This window comes from Cheilinus undulatus, linkage group 2, assembly GCF_018320785.1.
Source record: "Cheilinus undulatus linkage group 2, ASM1832078v1, whole genome shotgun sequence".
In the NCBI taxonomy this organism is placed as follows: Eukaryota; Metazoa; Chordata; class Actinopteri; order Labriformes; family Labridae; genus Cheilinus; species Cheilinus undulatus.
In genome coordinates, this window is record NC_054866.1 from 20889702 (window position 1) to 20901610 (window position 11909).

The following is an 11909-nucleotide window of genomic DNA, read 5'->3' on the forward strand; positions in this document are numbered from 1 at the left end:
CTGAGCAAACTGGTTAGAGATCCATTTTCTCATGTTGTAATTGCCAATGAGGAAAGATCATAATTTACTCAACAATGTGTCGGTACTTATTACTTTAAAGACCCTGTAAAGTGAAATCAAAGTGTTGTGTCTTAACACACTAGATATGTTGGAATAATGTTGCTGTAAACATGTGAAGCAATGAGATCTATGTCTGAATTTTTGATTTAGACTGTGAGAAAGTTGTTCACCTCCTCCCACCCCCTAACGCCATAATGATATAAAATCACAGAGTAGTTCATCTCAGTACAGTCTGTTGTTATCTGATGTCACAGCCGTCATTGAAAGTTAACAGCCAGCTACATGCTGTGTTGTTGGTCATTGTGAGGTAAATTTTCCAAATCTATCAGCCACGGTGGCCTACGCGTGATTATAAGTATCATTATGATGAAATTTGTACCAGAAAACAGTAAATCTTACCCTAGACATTTGTATCTCTGCTCTGACACAGAGCCAGTCAGCTACACTCTAAACAGAAGCATTTTGTTTTTATTTGAGAGGATCGTATTTCTCATGAGTGGATGTGGCTTCAGCTCATTCAACTGACATGCCCACACCATCCCAGAGCAGATTTTACTGCCTCATTTTTCATGTTTTTGAAGCTTAATTTTATAAACTTTGAGGTGTTTTTCATGACCAGGCCTGGTGGTTCATGACACAGTGGCCTGTGATACAGCAAATCTCAAATGATTTTTTTTTTCTTTTTTTACCACTTTACAGGGACTTTGAATACTCTTACTTTTACTATAGTAGATGTATTGGTCATTACTTTTACTTCTAATTCAGTACATTTTAATCAAAGACACTGTACGTTAACTTAAGTACAATTCTCATGTAATTTTCCACCTCTGACAGGGAGAAACAGCAGTAGCTTATGTATGGAGCTATTAAAGGGACAACAAAGTACGATCAATATATTTCAAGCAAGTCTCCTGGATACTAAATCTTGTTTTGACCCAATACTGTGGCTTTGAAACTGTGTGGCAGTCTCTAATTCAAACTCTGTTGGGATTTAGACTGAAAGAGTCTAAACCTTTTCTTTCTCCCTTCTTGCACTTCTGTTTTCAACTGTTCTGTCAAAACCTTTTTTTATAAATGTTTAACATCACTCCAAATTCTATATAGGTTAGACACAATCCAGGCTTGGTCATATTCTCAATGAATTTAAGGTAATTTTGAGTCTTTGTATATCAGTTAATGTTTCTAAAATCTCTAAGTTTGTTTTTCTTCATACAGTTGCACCATTTTCTTTTCCCTTTTATCATAATAGAAATAGATTCAGCATTTTCCTGGTCTATCCCCATGACTCTCTACATTGTTTTGCAATAAGAACTTCCCTTTTCTAGGTGTAGGTTATGTAGGGAGAAACTAGGGGCTTTCTCATACCATAGTGACTTCAGTTGAATAATTAAAAAGGATTTATATGCAAATTTTATAGAGATGTGTTTCTTTTATGGGTAATATCATATTTACTTAAACTCTTTTTGTCTGGTCGGTCAGTTATCTGAGGCAGCTGAACTGAAAAATAAGTTTTGTCTTTGAGGAATCACTTCTATTCCAGACACAACCTGCATGAGAAGATTATTTTCATTTCTGTTTTAGTTCTATCTGGAAGTTTTTGTCAGTTCAGCCACGGTGGCCATGGCTGATCAAACTATTTTCTTCCTCTGTTTATTCAACAGAAAATGAAAGACAAAAATGCATCAATTTCCCTGCAGCAAAAGACTTTTTTGTTGAAAATATAAATAGTAGTGTCTGTATCTTCAGAGCAGAAGAAGGGGGAGGTTTTACTGGTCTACAGGTGGAATCTTTTTTGAATTTCTTCTGGACTTTCCTTCAAAGATCTGGTCTGAAGGGTTGAACACCTCCTCTGTGTTTGGTCTTTGAAAGAAGGAGGAGGAAATGTAAAGAGTAGTGAGGTGGCAAAACAAACAGCTTGTCAGCAGAGGTCCGCTTATCAGCCGGCTACATGTCTGTGTATCACCCACTCGCTGAGTATTGAGCCAGGGAAATGTGGCTCAGCGATCAACCAGCCCGCTCCATTGATTAACAGCGTTTTCTCATTCCTGGCCAAGAAATTGGCTTCCCCCAACATGTGTTGTTTGTTTGAGAGGAGGCGAGGACCGGCGCCATGTGTTTGTGTGCTTACGCTACGTTCGCTGTGAGGAGAGGGTGCACTTCCAGCTGAGCCACTCTGCATTTAAAGCTAGCAGCCAAATGCCTCTCATATGGAGAGGGGCTCGAAAAAAGCCCTCTCAGTTTGAACGCAAGTATCTCAGTGTTTGCCTGCTGGGCCTGATCTTCCTATTGGCTCAATATTTTGGCCCCTGTTGTACCCTAAAGCAAACCATTTTGTACACTACCCCTCTAAGCATTTACCCCCACCCCCCATCACACACATGCACATACAGTACACTTATTTTGGGTCCCAGCGGGTGTGTGGGCTATTCAAATGTCCTGACTCAGAGATTTAAAATGTCATTTAAAATCCATTCAGTGCTGTTTAGGCTTGTTTTATTTTGCAGGCGTTAGACTACAAGGTCAGTTTGCACCAACAGCTGATGAGCGATCAATAGGAGATTTGAATTTAAAGAGCCGTGGCCCCGGGGGCGGTCAGCCGCCAGTGCACGGTGTTACCACAGGGGGGGCTAAGCCCAGGGGCTCAACAGAGACCTATATCCTTCCACAGACCCTCCACCCCCACCTTCCACCCCACCTCCCCAAGCTTGGTTAACTCAAGACCATGATTAATTCATGGTGGATTACAGTCTGGAGGCAGGGGGAGAAAGTGGGATTGCGTACGGCCCTAACTGCACATGCCGGGTTTGGGAGATAAAGGTTCCCCCGGATTCACACCACAATCCCACCGCCCGACTCTTCCCCTACAAGTATGAATAATTCTCCAGCAAAAGATCACGCCTCACTGTTTGGGCTTTCTTGATTATTATTACAACTCCGTTGGCTGAAATAAGTTAGAAGAAGTCCCTCCCAGCCGTCAGACCGCACGGCGAGAACAGTAAGCTGCAGGGAATAATAATAACGTTGGAGCGGGCTAATAAAAGCATAACAAGCAGGAGAGCTGCGGTCACGCCAATTTCATCATTGTCCTTCACAGTTGCACAGCTAACTGCTTATGATTAGTCGACGACCTCGAGTAACAGAACGGGAGATTGTAAGGCCAGAGCTAAAGTGGTTTTGGGGGAAGGAAGTAGCACTCCTCCCTCTTGTGTCGGCTGCAACATGCTGGTTCCCACATAATGTTTCTCTGGTGGGAGGAATAGTGAAATCAGCAGAAAAGTTTCAAATTGTTCAAACCCTGAATTGTTGTGGTGCAGCGCTGCAGTATGCAGGGAAAAGAGAAAACACAGTTGACAGTTTGAGATTAGCATCACAAAAATCACAATTCTATTTCATGTTCCTACAACTCCAAGAGCTCAAAAAGTCTCCTTTTTCTGTTTCATACTGCAGTTTTTGAATCAAATTAACAAATGTTTACTCGTCACATGGTCCGCAGACGCCAATTAATCCACACGCCACGTGAAAAGAAAATTAAGCGTGCAGACGTCCATTATGAAATGAGTGACACCGGAGTGATAAAGCTCCATAAAGAGATCTGTGATATACTGACACTGTGTGATATATGACACTGTAACGTACAGATAGACTGCAAAAAAATCTGCTCCCAAAGAAAATGTGTTAAAAATTCATAAGTATATTTTCTAGTTTTATTAGAAACACATTTTTGTCAACATGTTGTATTTATACAGTGAATGGTCTAATATGCACTGGAGGTCACATAAGCTTCGGTTTATTGGAACAATAAAAGACATACCATGAGGGCTTGATATTCAAAGATGTAGCAGCTACCCGCTGCATATTTGACCATCAATTTTTAATAGTTTGGATTTTTCTCCTTTAAAGACACAAAAATAAAACCTAAGTATGTTATATTAACAATTTTATGAATGTATTTTCAGCAGACTAGAAAATTAAGAAGTCAATTACTCCTTTTAACACGTACAATTTGTCCCAACATGTTCTGCAGATGATGGTGCAAAGCACTTTAACAGGATTTGTGCTATTCTTTTTTAATTTGGCAAATGTCTACTTTACTTATGTTTTTATTCTTTTTTAAGCTTTTTTGTAAACAACATCTTGTACAAACTAGCACAGTGAACCACAACCCCAGCAAATGTGTTATTTTTTTTTTTTTATCTCCATACAATATAAATGAAATCAATACAAAAGTTTGGTTGGTTGCTTGGAACATTTTTATATGGATCGAGAGGTTCTAAAACATGGTTTTCGAGACTTCTGGACTCCTGAATTAAATAGATTACGTAAACAGTTGACTGTTCTAAGTCCCATTTAGAACCGCAGTAGAAGATTTTTAGAAGGTAGACTTCATTTCAACATTTCAAGTTCATTTCCATTTTTAAATAAAGGGTTTGCAATCCGTAGAGGGTTTTTACTGTTTGCCTTTTGAAGGCAGCCTTCTTCAGATTTGGTGGAAATTTTGAAACCAAGACAAGAAGGAAAAAAAAAAAAAAGCAAAAAAAAAAAAAAGTCCAGCTGGAAGGAGGAAAACTGTCATTTCCTCCAGCCTTCAGAAATATAGTGTCAAAAAGGTTAAGTGTCAATATGGCAGAGCCTTAAGAGGCAAAGAGGTCTGAGGAGCTTCTGAATAAATACAAGGGACGAGTTGAGCGCCTCGAACACAGTCTGAATGCCGCTCAGCCTTCCTACAGAGCCGGGTCAGCACAGCGCCGACCCTCGGCCCCTTTCTTCTCTCTGTAAAGCTATCAAGTCTTTGACAGTAGCTAATGATGTTTTCATGTTCGGGACGTACTACAGGAGATTTCAGAAGGGTTGTTGTCACCCCAGCACTGAGGGTTGGGGGTTTGGTCGCTGTGCCAGACCACCGACAGGAGTCAGGAGGGGGGACAGGGTGCCCCAGGGGCTCGAAGAGAGGGGGGGTGAAAGGGGGCCAGTTCAGCAGTCTCACCCAGTTATTTATTTTATTTAAAGTCCACGGCGGGTGAGGGCAAAAGAAGCAATTCAAACACCCAAATACAATACTGAGGACAATGTTCGAACAGAATTCAACCTTTCCCCACAGAAATGAACAACAAATCAAATAGGAGAATAAATAAATAAATATGAAAACAAACAAAAACAAATACTGACGCCTGTTGACTTCCATGCCCCTGTTTTCGATCCCTATCCCCCCTTACACCACCAAACCTCACCCTCCGTTACCGAATCTCTCTCCAGCAGTGTCCGCCCTCTCTGAAAGCTACCACACGGTGCCCTCATTCATTTCCGAAGGCGGGTGGGACAGGTGGTTGTTGTATCCGCTGCCGTTCAGCGACAGTGAGGTAAATGGCGGACTGGGGCCGAACACTTCAGAAGAGATGCTGTGCAGGGGCCCCGGGATGCCGGGCTCCGGGCTGGGCGAGTCCCCCGGGTGGTGGGACATGATATCGGAGAAGCGCTGCACCTCACTGGAGGGGTGGTGGCCCGGCAGGGGGTGGTCCATACCTCCGAGGGGGGTGCCCGTGGGGCCTGAGGAGGGCACGAAGGGGAGATCAACAGGGGTCTGAGCCTGCGACGATGGAGGCCCCTGAGGGAAGAAGTCGTAGTTTCCTCCCGGGCCGTAGTACTCGCTTTGATAATCTGCAGATCCAAGAAAAAAAAAAAAATCAGTGGAGAACAATGGGGGTGCAGGAATAATTCTAGAGACGTTGAGGAATTCATTGAATATACATATTTATATTAGAGGGGGGAGAGACCCTCGCCTTACTACATTAGTCACAGAGCACGTTACACTTAAATCAAAACTGCAGTTGGGTGGGGAGAACAACGTGGCCACAAAATTAATTAAAATGGGGGCCATTTCATCAGCGATTCCACCTACTGAGACTGAGTTTTTTTTTTTTTTAACTCCACAGAATATTATTAGATGAGTTTTTGCTTCTGCAGGGAGGACAAAAGGCCCGAACACAAAGGCAAGTCTGAAAATGATCAGACACTTAAATCAGATCACTGGAGTGTAAACTAACTTTAACAGAACTAAACTCTGTGGTTTCTAAAAATCTACAGACCATGTTGACCTAAACTCAATGACCACTGACTTTTAATCCATTTAAAAATACAAATCTTATTTCTGAATGCCAAATCTTGCAATATGTTGAGCAGGAAGCAGAACTGGGCTGTGTTGCATGTAATTATTTCTCAATTTTCAAGCTTAATTACGTCTTTAGATTTGGCTTCTAAATTTGCATGCCATTTTGCAATTAAAGTTTATAAAAGACAGTATATAGGCGTTGTTATTTCAACTATTTCTATAATTGAAAAAACTAAAAACATCCTGCTTTCTTTTTAAAATAACTTGAATAAGGTCCTAGAAAGGCCTTTTGAAAATAAACAATATATAAATGCCTTGTTTTTAAATCCCTGATCAAAAAAGGTAAAAACTTGAAACGTAGCGCACTGACACCAAAACAATGAATAAAATCACTGCTCTCTGTCAAAAACAAAATCACTTTGGATAAATCATAAAACAAGCTGGACTGTCCTCATACCTCCATAGTAGGAGAAGGGCCCGTTGGGGATCAGCTCCCCGGGCTCCAGCCGGTCCACCAACGTCCTCATCCGCCTCGGGCTCCGGAAAAACGCGTGTCTCCGTGCGCCAAGCGCGCTCAGCTGCTTCATGCGCCTCTCTTTGGATCGACGGTTCTGAAACCAAACCTGAAAACACAAACACACACGTGTATTTTATTTATATATCCGGTCTTGTCAGTCAGCATACATGCTGCTGACGCCATTTTGATCGCATGTCAATATTCAGTGAGAGGAGAGGGAGAAATGGAGGAGATGGCGCAGTGGGCTGCTGTGGTGTGAGAAATAAATGAATAGAAGTGCAAACAAACGGACATAAAAAGGCACGTTTTGGATTATTTCTGAATATGCAAATGGAGCTGACTGTGTAAATTCTCCCCGTACAAAAGCTCGTGTAATTAGGTGTCATATTTACCTTGGCACCTGGACACACTGGCTTCTTATTAGAGTAAATAACCGACCTCTCTCTGTGTGTTTTTCTGCGTGCGTGATGAGCCGGTGCGTTAAATCCGCAAAGCTGTGCGCCGATGGAGAGGACTGCGGCCAATTATCGTTCCAGGAGCGAGAGTCCCATCTAACCTCCCTAATGATCTTTTAACCCTCCATTTACTCCGGCTGAAGGCTGCAGCAGCGGGGGCTTAAAATCTCCAATTAATACTTAATAGGAGGGTTGTTACCGATATATTACCGGGCTCTTGGAGGTTATCATTTCCTAATCTATAGGCCGGCTTCCTTTAATTACGCTCTTCCCTTTTCCCTCGTGCTCATACATATTAGATACCCAGGCTCCAACACTTTCACTTTATCGCCATTAATCTGCAATGCTAAACCTTTTTTACCTTTTGATCAGCCCCGCAGCCTTATCCAAGTTATGAGCAAAAATCTCATTTATGGAAACATGGTGCTGAAAGAATAAATGCAGGGAAAAACGCTGAATTCTGGGACTATTCTTAGTGGATGTGAAAGAATTTGGCCTGTCAATGTGTCATTTTTATAATGTGTCCAAATGGCGCCTTTGTGCGTAAAATAAAAAGACCAAAAATGTCTCTAATAATAATAATAATAATAATAATAATAATAATAATGATGTAGTCTTTTGTTTCTCCTGCCTGTCACTGCTGAGTTTCAGTTGTGGACAGTCTGCAGACCCCTCAGACAGATTTCGGTCTCTCTGCTTGGCTGAAAAAGCGCGCAGCATGGCTAAATGTGGTCGCAAAACGTGATGGCAGCGCTGTGCCAAGACTCCCAGCGTTCCCAGCGCTCCCAGCAGCCCGGCGCCAGTTGGCGACTTTGCCCCGTCCCGAGCGCCAAGAATCAAAAATACCCATATAAATTACTCGTTTCCAAATCAACCTCGTGCGTCGGCCAATCTCTGGCTTAATGAATTCAATGTGAGCGCGCGATTTGAAGGGAAGAGGCCTCCCTTAAAGAGGGGTGAAGGATGTGAAGGGGAGGAGGTGGAGCCTCTGTGATGGGATGAGCAAGGGGCCTGCACGGTCATGGCAGCCTGGCAGGGACATTTTTCCATAAAATATAAGCTGTTACATCACACCTTTTAATGGGTGCGTAACACCCTATAAAACAGAAAAGGCGCGAGCACACCTCCTGCACCTGTGGGTGCCCCCTGAATATTATTTCCATAATATTTCAGTCAACACGAGACCCCCGTTTTGTCTGACACGGATTCAGAAACCTGCAGTCTTAATTTTACTGATAAAGCGACCCCTGTCGCGTGACCTTCTCTGCTCTTTAATGGGTGAATTAATGAACAAATTAGAATGATATTTCACTGGACTTCTCCTTGTGGTGTTGCTTTACCTGGATGACCCTCATGTTGAGGCCGGTCTCCTGGGCCAGCTGCTCCCTGATGTGTCTGGTGGGTTTGGGGGTCGCAGCGAATGCTGCCTTCAGCGTCTCCAGCTGCTTGGCCTTGATAGTGGTCCGCGGGCCGCGCCGCTTCCCCCCGAGGTTCTGGTCGTCGTTCTCGTTGTTCACCGTCTCTTTGTCGGACAGGGCTGCGATCTCCGTGTCCTTCAGCACCACGTCGTCCTGCAGCTGGTCTTGAGAGTCCGGCGATAAGCTGGGGTCGCTGCATGCCGTTACTGCACATAAAATATATAGATATAAATCAGTCAAAACATGGGGAATATGCAGCAAAAAACTAAGATGCAATTAAATAAAACAAGATAATGCTCGATTTAGGCCGGGCAGTGACCCCAGATGAAGGATGCAAACACAAACAGTCAGAAAAAACAACCAGGTTTCCAGAATTTTCTGAACTAAATTGTTCAGTGTAATTTAATAGATTCTCTTTTTAATAATAGCATAAAGGTTAGGATTAAATGACAGACAATTCATTTATATTAGCTACGTTTTACTGCAAATTAGAGCTGATGATTGGTCCTTTTTCTACTTTTAGATCTGCAGCAATAGAAAATAAAATAAATGCCTAATTTGACAAATTATTGATTAAAGCAATCAACACATTTCAATCACAGGCCCAGGAAAGATCAGCTTAAAAATGATATATAATAATAAAATAATTTTTAAAAAATGATGTGATGCGTGAAGTAAAATGATAATGTGTGAACAGACTGACCAAGAGACAACAGACTGTGTTTTTTAAGTCTCTGAATGCAGTCTGAGTCCTGGTCATGGAAATGATGAAGCCTCTGCGGGGCTGCACACACCACATCCATCACAATTTATCCGCCCTGCACTCACAAGCACGCGCGCACACACATTTGCGCACGCGCACGCACACAGAAGCAGCGTACCTGAGAGCAGGTTGGTGTCTTTCACACTGGTGTTGCTTAGGTAATCGTCTTTGCAAACGAATTTGTTCTCGTCTATGATGTAGAGCTCCTCTCCGGTGGACAGCTGCTTATTGCACATCATGCATGTGAAGCAGTTGAGGTGAAACACTTTGCTCCGGGCCCTCCGGACCAGGTCGTTCGGTGAGATGCCCTGCGAACAACCGCCACACTTGGTGCCGAACCGCCTGGAGGAGGAGAAGGAGGACCTCTGTTACCAGACATGTGGTTTACAGATATTCTTCAGATTTAGTTAGAAGACGATCAGTCAGCATGGTTTGGCTTTAGCGCGTGAGGAGCCTTATTTTTCAAGAATTCAGACAAAGATTTCACAGTTTTTGTGACCCTGATTAACTTACAATCACATTCGAAGAAGAAACAAAATCAAATGAGGGCTTTTATAATGAACAGGAAGTAGCAGTCATTTTTGACCCCTTTATTGTCCATTTAATAGAGATATTTTCAAAACAAAACTAAGCACAATCACACCCCCTTTTTTAAATAAAATTATGAACAAATAAAATTAAATAAAACAAATCATCACATTTAAAAAAAAGTAGTGGTTATAACAAGAGTGTATAAAAATGGATCATATCATTTCAGTAGAAAGACAACATCTTTATTTGCTATTTTTATCTATTTATTTATTTATTTTTGTAATTCGTGCTATGCCACATATTTCAGAATTAACGATCCCGGTTTACCCAAACCACCAAGTTGGGTATACTACTAGTACTACTAATAATAATAACAATAATAATAGAGATAATAACAATAACAATTTCTAGATAAAATTAAGATTTGAGGAAAAAGGACGCTCTATAAATGGATTGTAATTTTTGAAAATAATACTAATGATTGCATTATTTCACCTTTTTAAATATAGATTATTATCAAATAATTATAAATGATTTTCTTCCAGCAGGAGGATCTGAGGGTGAGCCGTTTTTATTTAATCACTTCCTTAATTTATCATAGTCACATATTCCTGATTTACTCCAGTAAATATCCAGGTCCTATGCACGCTCTCCCACAGCAGTCTGCTTTACTGTAATAAATTACAGCTCTGTCATTGACTTCACGTTAAACAATGTGTATTGAGTGCTGTGCACTGCTTGTTGACTGCACGTCTGTGATTGCATTGTCTGCGGACTTGATCTTTTCAACTAGTTTACTATTCAAATCCACTTATCACGTCCTCCTCAGCCGGACTGAGCAAACACACCGGGCCAGCGGCTCCTGTGGCCGGGGTTTGATCCTGAGCTCTCCCCGGCTGCTGCACGCAGTAAAAAAAAAAAAAAAAAAAAAAAAAAAGGGCTAAAACAGCCCAAGTGTGATTTCCTCGATTTCCTAACAACCCCCCCTCTTTCCTCTTCTCTCCCCCCGCTGTGAGCGAGTGCACACGCGTTTAATGTTGCTGCCCCTCTTTTGTTGTTGTTTTGCATAAGAATCCAAATTAACAAGCTTTTAATTACTCGCTCCTAATCAAGGCTTATCGCCTCTGAGTGCTCGTTCACGCCTGCAGGCACGGACAGGTCGATTTATGCACTTATTCAGAGGAAAGATAAATAAAACGGAGGGTCTGCTTTTATTTAAAAAAAACAATATGTGTGCAGTCAGCTTTTAAAATGTTTGTGTTTTCTATTTATGTTTGCCTGGAAGAAAAAAATAAGTTGAGCCTTTAGTATTTATTTTGATCCTTTTCAATTAGAAATGATAAAATAAACAAATTCGAAGTGCACTGGTTTTTTAGAAATATTTTTAAAAATTCTTTTGGAATAAATCTCAAATTATTGCACATAATACATCACTATTCCTCCCTCTATTTTTGCTACGTTTTACTTTAATATTATGTGGAATGTGGAAAGCATCAGTGGAATATTTCTTCAGTCCAGCCCCTGATAAAAACAGTCACAAACAAAAACAACAGTCTGGAGTTTTCCCGTCCTCGAGCTTACCTAAAGAAATCATTTTTGCAGTACAGTCTCCCTTCTCGAGAAAAACATTTCTCAGTCAGATTACACTTGCACTCGCAGCACTGCACGCACTTGACGTGCCAGGCTCTGTCCAGCACGTTGAGCAGAAAGCGGTCCAGGATAGGCCTCTCGCAGCCGGCGCAGTGGACCATGGCTTTGGCTGGGCAACAAACCCCACAAAACGAAGAGCGCGCGCGCACACACACACAAACAAAATCAACAGCACAGGCCGAGCATTGACCGTGTATCTGCTCTCTCCTCTCCCTGATTCGCCTGGAGCTCCCGGGTCAATGTGCGCGGAGAAGCCAGTCGATCAGGTGTCACCACAGATTTCTCCCTGCATGCGTAAAAAGAATCAGCGTCCCAAAAAATAAAAGGAGGCAGGAGAGGATGCGTCCTTTTTCTCAGATAGGAAAGCCAAAATGAGGAAATTAACAGTCCTGTATTCGTTCCGGGGCAA

At 42.0% G+C, this 11909-nt stretch overlaps 1 protein-coding gene across 1 annotated transcript; it reads right to left on the minus strand.

The window, feature by feature from the left end:
* Positions 1-4667: 4667 nt before the first annotated feature.
* On the minus strand, positions 4668-11621 carry lhx1a (LIM homeobox 1a). Its single transcript, XM_041810817.1, has 5 exons — positions 11432-11621; positions 9438-9661; positions 8479-8762; positions 6624-6789; positions 4668-5715 (listed from the first exon to the last, which is right to left on the minus strand). Exons 1-5 carry the CDS (start codon positions 11599-11601, stop codon positions 5336-5338), a joined length of 1224 nt encoding a protein of 407 aa, XP_041666751.1. The 5' UTR covers positions 11602-11621; the 3' UTR covers positions 4668-5335.
* Between the last annotated feature and the right edge of the window lie 288 nt (positions 11622-11909).

Excerpts from the sequence above, each read along its gene's own strand:
- lhx1a (XM_041810817.1), bottom strand. The coding sequence starts at position 11,601 with ATGGTCCACTGCGCCGGCTGCGAGAGGCCTATCCTGGACCGCTTTCTG. Across the intron at positions 6,790-8,478 it reads TCAACATGAGGGTCATCCAG|GTTTGGTTTCAGAACCGTCG; the intron begins GTAAAGCAACAC and ends TTGTGTTTTCAG. Across the intron at positions 5,716-6,623 it reads GCCCTTCTCCTACTATGGAG|ATTATCAAAGCGAGTACTAC; the intron begins GTATGAGGACAG and ends TTGGATCTGCAG.